This window comes from Opisthocomus hoazin, chromosome 2 (assembly GCF_030867145.1).
Source record: "Opisthocomus hoazin isolate bOpiHoa1 chromosome 2, bOpiHoa1.hap1, whole genome shotgun sequence".
In the NCBI taxonomy this organism is placed as follows: Eukaryota; Metazoa; Chordata; class Aves; order Opisthocomiformes; family Opisthocomidae; genus Opisthocomus; species Opisthocomus hoazin.
This window is the reverse complement of record NC_134415.1, coordinates 16,453,687-16,466,787: the sequence shown is the minus strand read 5'-3', so window position 1 is coordinate 16,466,787 and position 13,101 is coordinate 16,453,687. Positions and strand designations below refer to the sequence as shown.

The 13,101-nt window shown below is 39.2% G+C and overlaps 1 protein-coding gene across 8 annotated transcripts in view; it reads right to left on the bottom strand.

Moving 5' to 3' along the window:
* LTBP1 (latent transforming growth factor beta binding protein 1) overlaps window positions 1-13,101 on the bottom strand; it is a 211,786-nt gene that overhangs the window by 98,137 nt on the left and 100,548 nt on the right. For all 8 annotated transcript variants that reach the window (XM_075412728.1, XM_075412731.1, XM_075412729.1 and 5 more), the window contains one exon: window positions 1,665-1,767. In XM_075412728.1, coding sequence (XP_075268843.1) covers window positions 1,665-1,767 — 103 coding nt within the window. The remainder of the gene's footprint in view (window positions 1-1,664; window positions 1,768-13,101) is intronic.

Here is a 13,101-nt window from a genome sequence, read left to right as displayed (position 1 = left end):
TCAGGACACACTTCACAATTCATACACCAATACAGAATGCATGTCTCTGTTAGAAACTGTATTTATGTGCCACAGGAATAAAAATTTAGACACCTGAGTCTTTTCTTAACTATGGCCCTCAAGGACCCCAAGGATGCTCTCTTTTGGAAGCACATTAGAAGATAAACATACTGGAGCATGTCCAGAGAAGGGCAACGAGGCTGGTGAGGGGTCTAGAGAACAAGTCCTATAAGGAGAGGCTGAGGGAACTGGGGCTGTTTAGTCTGAAGAAGAGGAGGCTGAGGGGAGACTGTATTGCTCTCTACAACTACCTGAAAGGAGGCTGTAGTGAGGTGGGTATTGGTCTCTTCTCCCAAGTAACTAGCAATAGGATAAGATGAAATGGCCTCAAGTTGCATGAGGGGAGGTTTAGATTGGATGTTAGGAAAAATTTCTTTACTTAAAGAGTAGCCAGACGTTGGAAGAGGCTGCCCAGGGCAGTGGTAGAGTCACTGCCCTGGAGGTGTTCAAAAAACGTATACACGTGGCACTTCAGGATATGGTTTAGTAGGCATGGTGGTGTTGGGATGATGGTTGGACTTGATGATCTTAGAGGTCTTTTCCAACTTATGATTCTATGATGCTATAAAACACAAAATTTAAATGCTTCATAAACTAGCAGATCAGACTGAGTCAGCATAAATTTACATCAGACTCTCCTGTGGAAGGAGGAGTCAGAGAAGTAGAAATAACAACAGGTTTTCTGCTGAAATTGTATTTATATCCAAATTAAGATGTGCGGACAAAAATATGCTTCCAAAGAAATCAAACACTGAACACATTCCCAACGTTGCTATCTGTAGAAATAACAGGGGCCTAGAAGACCTAGAAAAGAATGACTGCAACTCCCTCCAATATTTTTGGCCTGCTAAATGCAAGTCCACTCCATCTGCAAAACAGAGCTTACATGATCTTTCCTCATCTTTCATTTAGTGATGAAAATATGACATGGCAGAGAAGTATTACTATTCCTGTGCAACAACAATGTAATTCACAAAAAGTTTAAGCAACTAGCTTCACGTATGGTACAAATAATTTGAAATTTCTTTCTCATTATAATATGACATCAAATCATAACAAAACAGCAAAGAAAGTCTTTGTCATTGCCTAATTGTTGAGGAAGATATTTCAAAAGCAGAGCAAAAAATGTAAGTGACAATTTAAAGCCCAGAAAACTTTGGCTCCAAACTTGAAAGTTCATCTGCAGTCCCAAGGGGTCACTGCATTCTCTCCAAGCAGTAACTGGCATCTCTACAATTTAACATTTCTGTACAAACTTTACAAAACATAAATCCAGCTGGAAGAGACAAGATGATTCAATGTCATTATCCTTCCTGCCCTCAGAAAATGCAAGTGTATTACTGACCTAAAGGAGGAGGAAGTGGAGAAAAACCCAACAATGTTAACTTTGCTGGCTTCAGCGAGTGTCTGCATATTGTAACTCTGCTGGCATGCAGGAGAATTCCAGTTTCTGCAACCTGTCCCTATTCAAACCATAGCATATTTTTTCTACTAGGTACCTTTTTTTTTTCTTCAAAAGAAAGTAAAAATACTACTTGAGGGGGGAAAAAAAAAAAGCCATAAACTGATCCAGAGAACAACAACAACAACAAAATAGCACTTACATGGCTTCTTGGGACATTTCTGGCATTTGTTAAAGCCCCAGGAAGTACCCACGGTTCCACAGCAGTCCTCTTGCTTGGAAAGGCCAGGAAGTGCTTTGCCACACTGGAATAGTCAGGTAAAGAATAGTCCGGTTAGTGATAGTGTGTGATGCTCACTTCTAGTACAATGTTCTTTTCCAGTCATCTTGGGTCAACCTCTTGCTGAGACACTGAAGATTCACTGGAGCTCTTAGCTGAACTTAAATAGTGGCCATGCATTGCAATGGCTCTCTACAAAGGCATGAGTAAATTAGGTGACATTATTATCTTTCCCTGTGTCAACTGGAAAAGGAGAAAGAAACAGAAGAGAACAGTATGTCATACTAATGACCGAGTATATTTCCAAGGCAGTAACTCTCCATTGGAATCTATTTCCTATGTTTTTCACCACAAAAATGTGCTCATCCACTTTTTCAAAAGCTGTAGCAATTATGTCAAATATCTTTCTAATTACTCTCTTCAAAACAGACAAAAAGTACGACTGTGATTTCTATACTGTTATCTCCTCCTATTAAGAAGCCCCAACTGCCTGCCAACTTGTTTACTGTTCATGACCACTTACTGAAAATTGCCAAATCATAATGACAGATTCTGCTGCTCAGATTCTGAAGAAAGTAACACAGATAAGATGACTGAAGCCGAAGTTAGTGATGTCTGTGTTACTCCAAGTGTCTCTTTCCCCATGCAAATATTTAAATTAATCTTGCAATAACTTCTGAAGTCAATATTCCTTTTTTTCCCACCTAATCAAAAACATACTTACTATGCTTTTTATTAGTAAGAATATTGATTTTCAGAAGCTTTTTAATAAGAATACTGATTTTCAGAAGCTTACAAGGTACTAGCTATGTTCTTGACTTTTGCAATGTTCTATTTTGCATGGTAAAGAAAGCTTAAATGTATTTCTGAGATGCAGACATTTAAAAAAAATACATCTAAACCAGGCAATTCGGTATAAAAAGGAAGCGCACAAAGCACAAGAGAGGTGCACAACTGCTGCACTTCATAACACTTTCAAAGCAAAAGCTGTTATAAATAGGCACTGCAGCAAAAAATTCAAATGTGCTGAAGTGTGAATCCTCAGTATGGAGTGAACAGACTTTCCGCAATCCAACTTTCCTTCCTGACAGCATATAAACCTCCGACCCACGTGCTCATTGCCGCTTAGATTTCAGCTCAAGACAGCTGGCTCATCCTACGGCGCAGACTGTGGCCTTGTGGTTACCTTCCCTTCAGCTGGTAACCCAGTCACTCCGCAGTGGGGATGCATGCTGAATGCACGGGTACTGATGGCTTCCTCCAACCTTCCCAAAATTTTTCCAGTGTGCTCTTAATCATACTGACACCCATGAGTCAGTGGCGTTTCTGAAGTACAGTTATTCTGTGTAGCTTCACAGCGTGACTACTAACAGGATAGCCCACAACGTCAGGGCTCCGACTCATCAGAGGGTCCCCTTTTTGCAGCGGGAGGGCTGGCAAGGCATCATCCCACCCATCTTCTCTGCCCCTTTTTCACAAATACTCCCCAGGTGCCTCCTGAAATATCTCAGCATCAAATTAAAAGCAGCACCAGTTCGCCGTTTAAAACATCAAACTGTAATGTGCAACCTGCAGCAGCTCAGCACTTGCTGCATGTGAAGCTCAGACATCTGTCAAGGGACGTAGGAGCAGCCGGGAGCACCCTCTGTCCCCGTGAAAGCCAGCCTCTCTCATGAAACAGAGCTTTTAGCACCAGGGCAATCTAGCAAAGTTACAGTGCACCTCTGCATGTTCCCGCTGCATGGGGTAGCACCGCATTGTAGGATGACACATGAACACTGGCTAAGAACAGTGGCTAAACAGGTTAGAAGAGACTGCTCAGTTATTGTGTAACTTTAGGAGCCTATTTTCCCACTACCATCTGCAGAAAGCCTTGTGACAAATTTTCCCCTGTTCCCAGGGGTGAGAAATAGTCCTGACCTGGATGGTATCTGGCTGTGTTAAAACAGTAAAGTGTCAAAGCAAGTCCCATCTTTCAGATGCAGGCCCAGGATTACACTGCGTGAACTCGTGTCTTTCAGGATGTCTTGTGCTCCCCGGGCTTGGGCACTGGCAGGATCAGTACGACAGCGACCATTCCTGATCAGGCAGTCAGAGTCCCCTCTGTTTCCAGGAGCTCTCGGCCTAGCAGTTCACAAAGGCTGTCAAGACGCACAAACAGGGAATTCTGCACAACTCCCTTTGATGCAGCAGATCGGCTGTTTCCAAAACTGGAACTAGGTCTTTCAACTGCCTCTAGCTAGGTGATACACAGATCTTGCTGCAGTGCCCAGAAGCCTCCAAATATTTCAGCTCAAGAGTACTCGTAATGCCCTCTCCAAGTCACTGCCTTAAAACCTTAGAGAATTCATGTTACGTCTTTACACAACTGGTTTCTCAACCCACATCCCAGGTGAGCATGCTGTAGGAACGACCATTTTACTTCATATTCACAGCTACTCAGCTTTACTTTATAATTACAGCTGCTCAACTCCTTTCCTAGAGCTGGTACTGCTTCTTCAATGAAAGAGAAGCCACTCACTAAAGTTGCATACTGTGGCTGTTTGCGAGAGTCAGCTAAACCAGTTTGCACCTGACTCTTCTCCCTCCCCTTGTGCCTCAGTTTTACAACTATCTCTCAAAAAAGCAGTGGGAGGAATCAAGGCTGGTGCTGCACCTCCTCTTATGATCTCAGAAGTGGAGCATTTGGGCAGTGAGGCACGTTACCTAACACCCTGTGTTCCTCTGCAAGGTCACAAGCCTCAAGGACACATCCCAGCAGCTCATGTGTGTCAAGGCAAGACACCAATAACATGAGACCCAATATGCCATGATGAATTGCCCCCCCCCTTTTTTTTTTCTTTTTCCCCAGAATAGAAAAGGTGTCATTTAACAGTAGTAAATTAAAAGCATACAAAACAAAGAAGGAAAAAAAAAATAGAGGAGAAAGAAAATGGACTAATGCCCACTTTTAGTTTAGGTGTGGTGCTACAGCATTCGCACTCTACTGAAAATCTCTGTGGTCATAACTTTTTCAAATTTCCATATAAAATCCATGAGCAAAAATAAGGATGCCAAAGTCTGAGTCATCTGGCAACTGTAGTTTGTAGTCCTGTCAGTAAAAACTGGCAATTATTAAAGCTGCTGCTCCCACTGCCTCTATGCTGAATTAAAGCTTGAAGAATCAATGACAATTTGGTTAACATCCAGATCATTGTAGAAACTGGCCAGTGAGGAAAAGTAACTGCCACATGGGGCTCCTAGTGGTGCAAGATCTGTGCAATTTTGGAGCTATGAATCAGAAAAAAATGACTGCTCTGCAAAGTCCTAAACCAAGCAGAAACAGAGAGGAGTTCTCTGGCTAATAATCCCTGATTTCTCTGGTACATCTAACAGCGTTTCAGATATTTTTAACACTCATGGCACTGCACAAACTGTTTCCTTGCCAACTACAGTTTCTTAAGATGCTCCTTCCTTTCACAAACCATAAGCATCAATGAACTGAAGCTTTGTTTCTACAGGTTTCAAAAACTTTTAGGTAATTTCTATCCACTTCAAAACTCTTACCACTTCCTAGTACTGAGAAGAACTCCTTAGTTCTTCAGACAGTCTGTTCCAGTCTCTGAGTCACAAGTGACTGGAAAAGTCACTTGGGGGAATCCATAGCCATTTTTAGTTTGTCTCACCATTCAACACAACTCCAACACATAAGTATGAGCCTAAAATAAGCAGGGAAGCTAAACCCAAGCATACAGCTTTGCACTACGCATGAAGATGATGCCATTCCCTAAGCTTAGGTTTACACTTTTCTATCCATCATCCACACACATTTTAAACTAATCTAGCCTGTATGCCTGGGGGCTTCTGGAAAAGAGAACAGATTTTCATCTGTCACAAGCTTATGATTCGGAGATAATTCTTACTGGTCCAGAAGGCAAAGAAGTCATGAAGGATCGGTATAAAAGAGCTCAACTGTGCTGAAAGAGGCTCAGCAGTAGCAGCAGTATGAGGCACACATGGTACTGCTATAAAACAAAGCTCTTCCTGGGTAAAGCACTCACAGACACTGACAGTATTGTTTCGAATCCACATATTTTTCCCCATGCGTGCCTGGGCTTCTATGCCAATATTTTATATAACTGAAGGACGTACTGAATATTCCCACTGGCAGACTGAAATTCTGGCTGACCCTGTGCTGGTGCACAAAGGCCACCCCAAGCCACATCACCTCTTTGTTCATCTGTCCAGACTCCAGCCTCTGCCCCGTCTCCACAGTCTTGGAGCGCCAACAGTACTTGAGTTGTGCACTGCCACTAGGGTTTCATGCATTTTCCAATGCCAGGGAAAAGGAAGGATTATATCCTTGAAATCCCTCTGCTAAGGCAATAGAAGGAATTTATTCAGCTCCCCGTAAACTGTGGTAGTGAGTCCAGTCTGGCAATTAGTCTCAGGGCAACTGCAAATGATTCTGGCTGAGGGACCACGATGTTTCCTGGGACTCCACTCCTGCGTGACCCATCTACAAATCCCTGTCACAAGCTGTTAGTTAAAACCACAATATAGGCATAAATAAAGGAGTGTCACATGATTAACTATGATTGAAATCGATAGGTGCTTTGCCTGAGTTAATAGTTAATGACTCTGGGATTCAGCTTAAAGACTGCATTTCACATACCACAATAGCAGAAGTGAATGGATACACTGTTTAACTTTCTGTAAACTATTCAACAGGCACAGACCTTGGATTGGTGCTTCTTTTTTTTCCCCTACAGCCGCAACAAATAGAGTAAGAAACCTCAAACTTCACAAACCTTATTACTGAAACAATTAACAAACGTACTTAATTAGCTTACTGACCAGCTGAGTGACAGGTTGTTACAGATGAAGAGTATTATCCCATGTAGCACTGGCTCACTAGCAGGCATTGTCTCACAAGCAGAGGAGAGAAACTTAAATACTTCCAGACTTTCTAAAAGAACTGGTAAAGAATTTGTTTTGGCTTAAGCAGAACATTCTTCATAGGCAAGTAAAAATTATCCAGCTTTCTTCTATTGAGTAATTAAAACAGTGTTTGGTGTCTTTGGTATCCGATATATCTTTAATCTTCTGATATTTCAGGGTATTGATGCCGCAAAGAATCCATTGTGAATGAAGCGTTAATGCTGGAAACAAATCCACACTGATTTCTGACAGTGTATTTGTTTAAAAACTTTGGAAGCCAGACCATGAGCTTCAAGGAATTCCAGACAGTTATTTTATTTTATGAGATGGTATTTTTAAGAAAAAAGATTTTAAAAGTACGCTAAGAGAAAAAGTACCAGTATAAAGCACAGAATTTTACTTGTATCATTTTTCCTGCCGAAAAAATATAAATAGGGAAGTTCATTTCATACAGCTGTCAAATATGAAAATACCTGAAATTTACCTCCATAGGAAATGTTTTGTTAAATCTGAAGTTCAACAGGGATATTTATACAGTTAAATGAATAACTTCAACTGGCATATTACTACTGTCATCGCCTCCAGAGTGCATACACTATGATCATATTGCATAGAGTAGCTTCAATACTTTAGGTTATGCATTAAGAGCTATCAACACATTTTGCTTCTCTGATTTCTAACTCAACAACTTTGATGCCTTCATTTAATGTTTCCCATTTTGAAAAACTCAGTGACCTGAGTGCAGTTCCTAAAAACTTTATGTATATTCTCAGTTAAGTACATGATCAGTGAACACCCTTGTGTGAATCAAGTTAAGCAAATGCTTAATGATTTGCAGTCAGAATCTTTATCATGATACAATGTTGACAATTTCTAAGCTTTTCCAGCTGCCACCTATCACTTGGTTTATTTTGTATTCTAGCAAGTCTGACAGTAGACAGGATGTTGCTCAAATAAAAACAAATGTTTCCTGTAAAAGACATTACTGAAACACAGTACTAAATAAACTATTTCCATAGAAATTTATCCCACTAAAGATGCTGATCACCTAACATCTGTTTATCAGACATATTTGTTATTTATCAGAACTAAGCAGCATTTGAAACACATCTGAATGCATATGTGAGCACTTTCATCACACTGAAAAATGGACAGTCCTTGTAATTTTCAAGAAAGTCTTTACTAGTGGTCATCACTAATGCTATTTAGCTTAAATAATTTTTTAAAAAATCTATCAAAATATTCTGCTATTGTCTGCTATAGGCAGTATATTTTTTTTCTTTAATACAATTTTCCAAAGTAGTATTATAATACACCAAATTTCACTTCACAATACGAGAACAACTCTAATTCAAGCAACCTTCTCAACAGAGCTGTAACAAGTATAGATCTTTTCTGCAACACCTTTCAAAGTACTTTGCAAGGCAAGCACAAAGAATCATTCAGCAAGCAACTGACAAGCAAAGAGCAGAGCATATCTCCCAAACACTGCAGCCTGGAACTGACCTGAATTTAAAACACCCCAACAAAAAGCGGGGATCAGAAGACAGTATTTTTGAAATTCATTCAGTGATCATTTTAGAGAGCAGTCCAGCTCCACTCCGCAGTTACACCAGCGCAACTGAGGGACAGTGAGGAGGAATGAACAAGCATGGCAGACACGACTTCTCGACCAGCTTCTCTTCTGGACATTTTGGCATATGTTGCCTCCAGCCAGGTAAGCAGCTTCAATATCTTATATTAACAAGTCTTTTTTAAATTTGGTTTTTCAATTATACATGCTGAGATCACCAGAAGTCTCCTTTGGTAAAACTGATATTCAGAACTATCTGCTAAATACAAGAGCATTACTTGTAAATCTAGCCAGAAAGAGCCTGCTTTAGAGAAATTTAGAAATACCAGCTTCTGCCATCTCCTGCTGCTTTGCAAAAAAATGCCTCCCTCTTTACAGTTAAATGAAAGAAAGACCAAATCAATTTTGAGAAAAAGGACTTTTTTTTAGCCAAAATACTGAAATGCAGTAACCATAGGAAAAATGCATGAATATACTTAGTAGACACTTCAAATGGATCTAAAGGGGGAGAAAAAAAGCACTTCTTAATACTGTTTATATGAATTTTGACAGATAGCACACATCTGCATTCTTTTCCTGATTTAAATGCAAAATAATCATATGCAAAATTAACAGGGCTCGAGATGACCAACAAAATCTTTACTAGGTGCACCACTGACAGTGTAGAAGTATTTTGGAAAATAATGATATTCTGTGTCATAATAAAGGCATTTTAATTAGAATTAAAATGAAAAGCAGCTGAAGAGGAGGCATTAAAGAAGAGAAACATAATCTTCCTCATTTGCTTGCTTTTTAAATAGGACTTAAGAGAATTAGAGGTCTAAGACAACTGACTTCTTGGATTTCAGAAACACGGGACTACATGGCTGTAAAGGACCTTGCAGGACACCATGTCCAGTCTCCAGCTTTTGAAGGCACTGTAATATAGAGTGCTCTCCACAGATCTACTGTTCTCCATCTTAAGTGGGATTTTTGTCCTACTGCTTCTGCTGTATCTGTTTCCCAATTTCAAGTCTCTAATTTCTCAACATAATTTCCTACATAAAAACCTGCAAGTTCAGGTAAAGGCCTGTTTCCTATAATTTTATGACAACAATAAGTTTCTAGCCTGCAGCTTAACTGCTAGTTTATGATACACCCTGCAAAAATCTTTTTGGTACTAGGAAAATATTTGATGAACCACAACTTTCATATGTGACATATCATAGTAAGCTATCATGTAACATGGTAAACTATCCTGGAGCAATCATCGTTAACATCTCCCAGAGGAGAAATAATTGCTAAGTGTTTCACTCAGAGAAAAGAGAGGCAGCCAGGAAAAGTGAACTGACTTGAGTAGAAATGAGAACCATCCAGAACACTGTTTGCTTCCTATATTACATTTTAAGAATTGAAATATTAATACTACTTTTATAGTTGCTCTTTCCACTTTATTTCCCAATGCTGAGGACACTTTAGAATAAACAGTCACAATTAAACAACATATATTTACATGTGTATATTTATTTATGAAAACATACATCTTTATTTATCTGTTCTAATTAAACTAGAAAATTTCATGCCTCTAGTTTTTCATGCTTCAGTTATAGTCACTTCTGATACTATAGACAACTAAGCAAATAGGACATCTAGACGAATTTCTGCGTTGTTAATTAGGAGTGATCCAAGGCCTAAGGCTACGACCAGATTCTTCAACTATCTGTACCATAATGCCCTCCAAGCTTCAGTTCAGGGTGGCTCCAGCTGCTAACTTTAACAGTATGCGCTCTGTTGGAAATACACTGCACAAAATACACCCTAGCTGTTTTGGGATTTGAGGATAGCAACTATCCTACTGTGTTTGCAGGATTACTGTTTTTGGATGAGACACATTCAAGGAAGTGAGCTAAGGTGGGGTAAGGAAGAATGCGTGGAGAGATTAAAAGTTTTCCACAGAAGGTTGTGAAAAAAACAAAGCATTAAAATGAGAGGACATCTAATTGAAAGACCTGCTGAAATTCAAGGAAGAAGGTGTAGAGAACACAAGATGGAGAGAAACATAGAATGGTAGAGGTTACACACACAAAAAAACTGCAGTAGAGATTTTGATACTGTTTTTATCCCGTGCTTTTAGCCTGGACTGAAAATAAGTTCAGCAAAGTCTTTATTAACTTGGTTGACTTGCCTACAAGAGGCCACACACATCTCCTTCAATCAGTCTGCTCTACAGACAGTAAAGGCACCTCTGATCCCGGGATAAAACATTTCTGAAGCCAAACATACAATCCACCCTGCAAAAAAATGTATAAACACTGATGATTGTTGAAAAAAGGATACCAAAATTATCCAGCATAAACTCCAGAAAGGACTTGTAACACATTGCTACGAGTGGGGAAAGCTCAGTTTAGCAGCTCATCTGAACAAATAAAGAGAACCCTCATATTCACCAAAGCAAATATCAAAGAAACAGAAACCAAATTCTTTTAGAACAGATCTATTTAAGAGTAAAAAAAAAAAAATTAAGTGTCTTTCCCAGTTCAAGGTATATTCAACATACAAATAAATAATATGCATTGCCTGACTACAGGAAAAACATATTAACATTTCAGGTTCAAACTTGAAAGGTGAATGAGTCACTCAAATCTATATTTACAGCAAGGTCTTAAATGAACGCTCTACAAAATGCCACCCTACAACTCCAATTCTAAATTGGACCATTAAATTAAACAACAAAAGGCCTCTGAAATCTTTACTGCACTCTTCTCCAAGACTGACACTGAGAGGATCAATGAAATTTGTAAAAAACGAGAACATGCATCATCCTAAACAAGGAGGCACTACCCTTTCTTCAGCAACTGCAAAGACGCACTTTTCCAGGGGAATATTGAAAAAAAAAAATAATAAAAATTGGAGACTGAGCAGTTAGGATTCCAAGTCAGGCACGATGGCAATGCAAGTATGTTTCCCTTTTAAAAGGAGCCTGTTACTGTCTTCTGGTGAGCGGCGAGTAAGCTTTAGTTTTAAAACCACTGTAATGTGAGGTGCACGCATAGCACACTGCAAGTTTTGGATATGTCGTTTGAAATACCTCATTCATGCATGCAGCAGAAGGAACAGACAGGAAATTTATCCAGCATAACAGGTAAGAGATAAAAGATGTAGCACCCACTGCCAAGTCCAAGATTGAGGAAGGAATTTTGTCTTCCCCTATGTATTTGAGTGCAAATAGTGCTTCATTTTGTCGTGTAAAATCCATAAACTTTCATTTGAACATGTGCTTCAACACTTGCCAAAGAACACATTCAACATTTTACTATTCCTGAAACAGACAAGCACGAAGAGCTCACCAATATAAATTAACACTGTAATCCCAAATCAAGCATTCAACAATTAGTGAATACTAGCCTTCAATGTTCCAAATTTAAGTCTTCTAGAAACATTTTTGGGGCATGACAGCATTTAAATTTACTTCTTCCATACCATTTTTCAGAATTAATTATTTTAAAACACCCTCAACGTGATGGCCTAGTACCAGCAAATTTGAGGATCTTTAATTCCACAGCAATGAGTCCTGAAACTGGACTTAATCATGTCACTAGTAGGAATGCTGCAATAATCTGCACAAGCCAGTTACTGAAAGGAGAAGAGAAAAATATTTTACAGGAAAAAGTCAGTTCTTTGGAGCTGGCAGAGAACGACCGAGACTAAGGAAATGTGATTTCAGTTTGAGGTTCCAGAAGCTAATTGAAATCATTACCTTGGCATATGCCACCTACGTTATCCTCACTCTGCTTCTGATTCCATGCTGCTTCTGCTCCTATCTGTTCCCCATCAGTGATCTTCTCCAAAGCTCCTTACTCCTCTGTGACTGAAGTCTCTTTCCTCTTTTTGTTTGTGCTGCTTGGGAGCCATGATAACTTGAGAAAATTTCCTTGCTGTCAGTTCTAACACTGGGTATCACAGGCTTCACTGACAGCTAGAAGAAACACTTGTAAAGGACATTTTGCTGACCCTTTGAGGGGAAGGCAGGCCATGCTCTCTGCAGGTGAAATCTTTGGAGAATTTTGTGGCCATCATCTAACAAATATCTGTGGAATATATTGGATATATATATAAAATTGGCTAAAGATGGGTGCATGTTACTGGAAGGACCCAAAGCAGAGTGACCTTCACGATAAATTTAAGTTTCTGCTTCAAAGCATACAGACGACAAAAATCTTCAATGAAACAGTTGTGATTTTTTTCTTTTTTTAGCCTGAGTAAAACAACATATTCCTTCTCTAACACCATCCCTCAAAACAAGTGAATAATTTTTCTGAAACCTTTCAGAAAAATTCAGCCTGAGGCACACTTGGAGCATAAAAAAAAATTCAGTCTGAAAAGTTACATTTGGGCAAGGTAATAAGCAATGAATAACAGGGTCTTACAGTTTCTTTTTTTACAATCTCTTCACATATGCTTTTTGCTCTCTCTGTATATTTACATACATATGCAAAGATGCAAAAATGATAACACTGTGTTGCTTATTAAAGTGCTTTCAAGAGCTGAAAGATGATGTGCAATTTTGTACAGTCACATGTAAAAACCTGATGTGATTTTATTATTTTAAACTGAACTAAGGTTTTCAAGCTCTAGCAAACACTCAATTGGCTTTCATAATTTTTCTACCCCATTCATTGGTCACATTTCAACAGACTGAAAACATTAGCCTACAATACTGTAAAACATATGAAGTTGTTGAATAGGAATTTCAATGAAAATGGCAACTCCTTGAAAAACACTGGCTGTTGAGATGCACATGAAAGCAAGTTCAATAAGGCAAAGGACAGTACAAGCTGTGGAAGATGGTGTAACCTTAGTTATTCAATGAGGAGAGATGAAACTAGG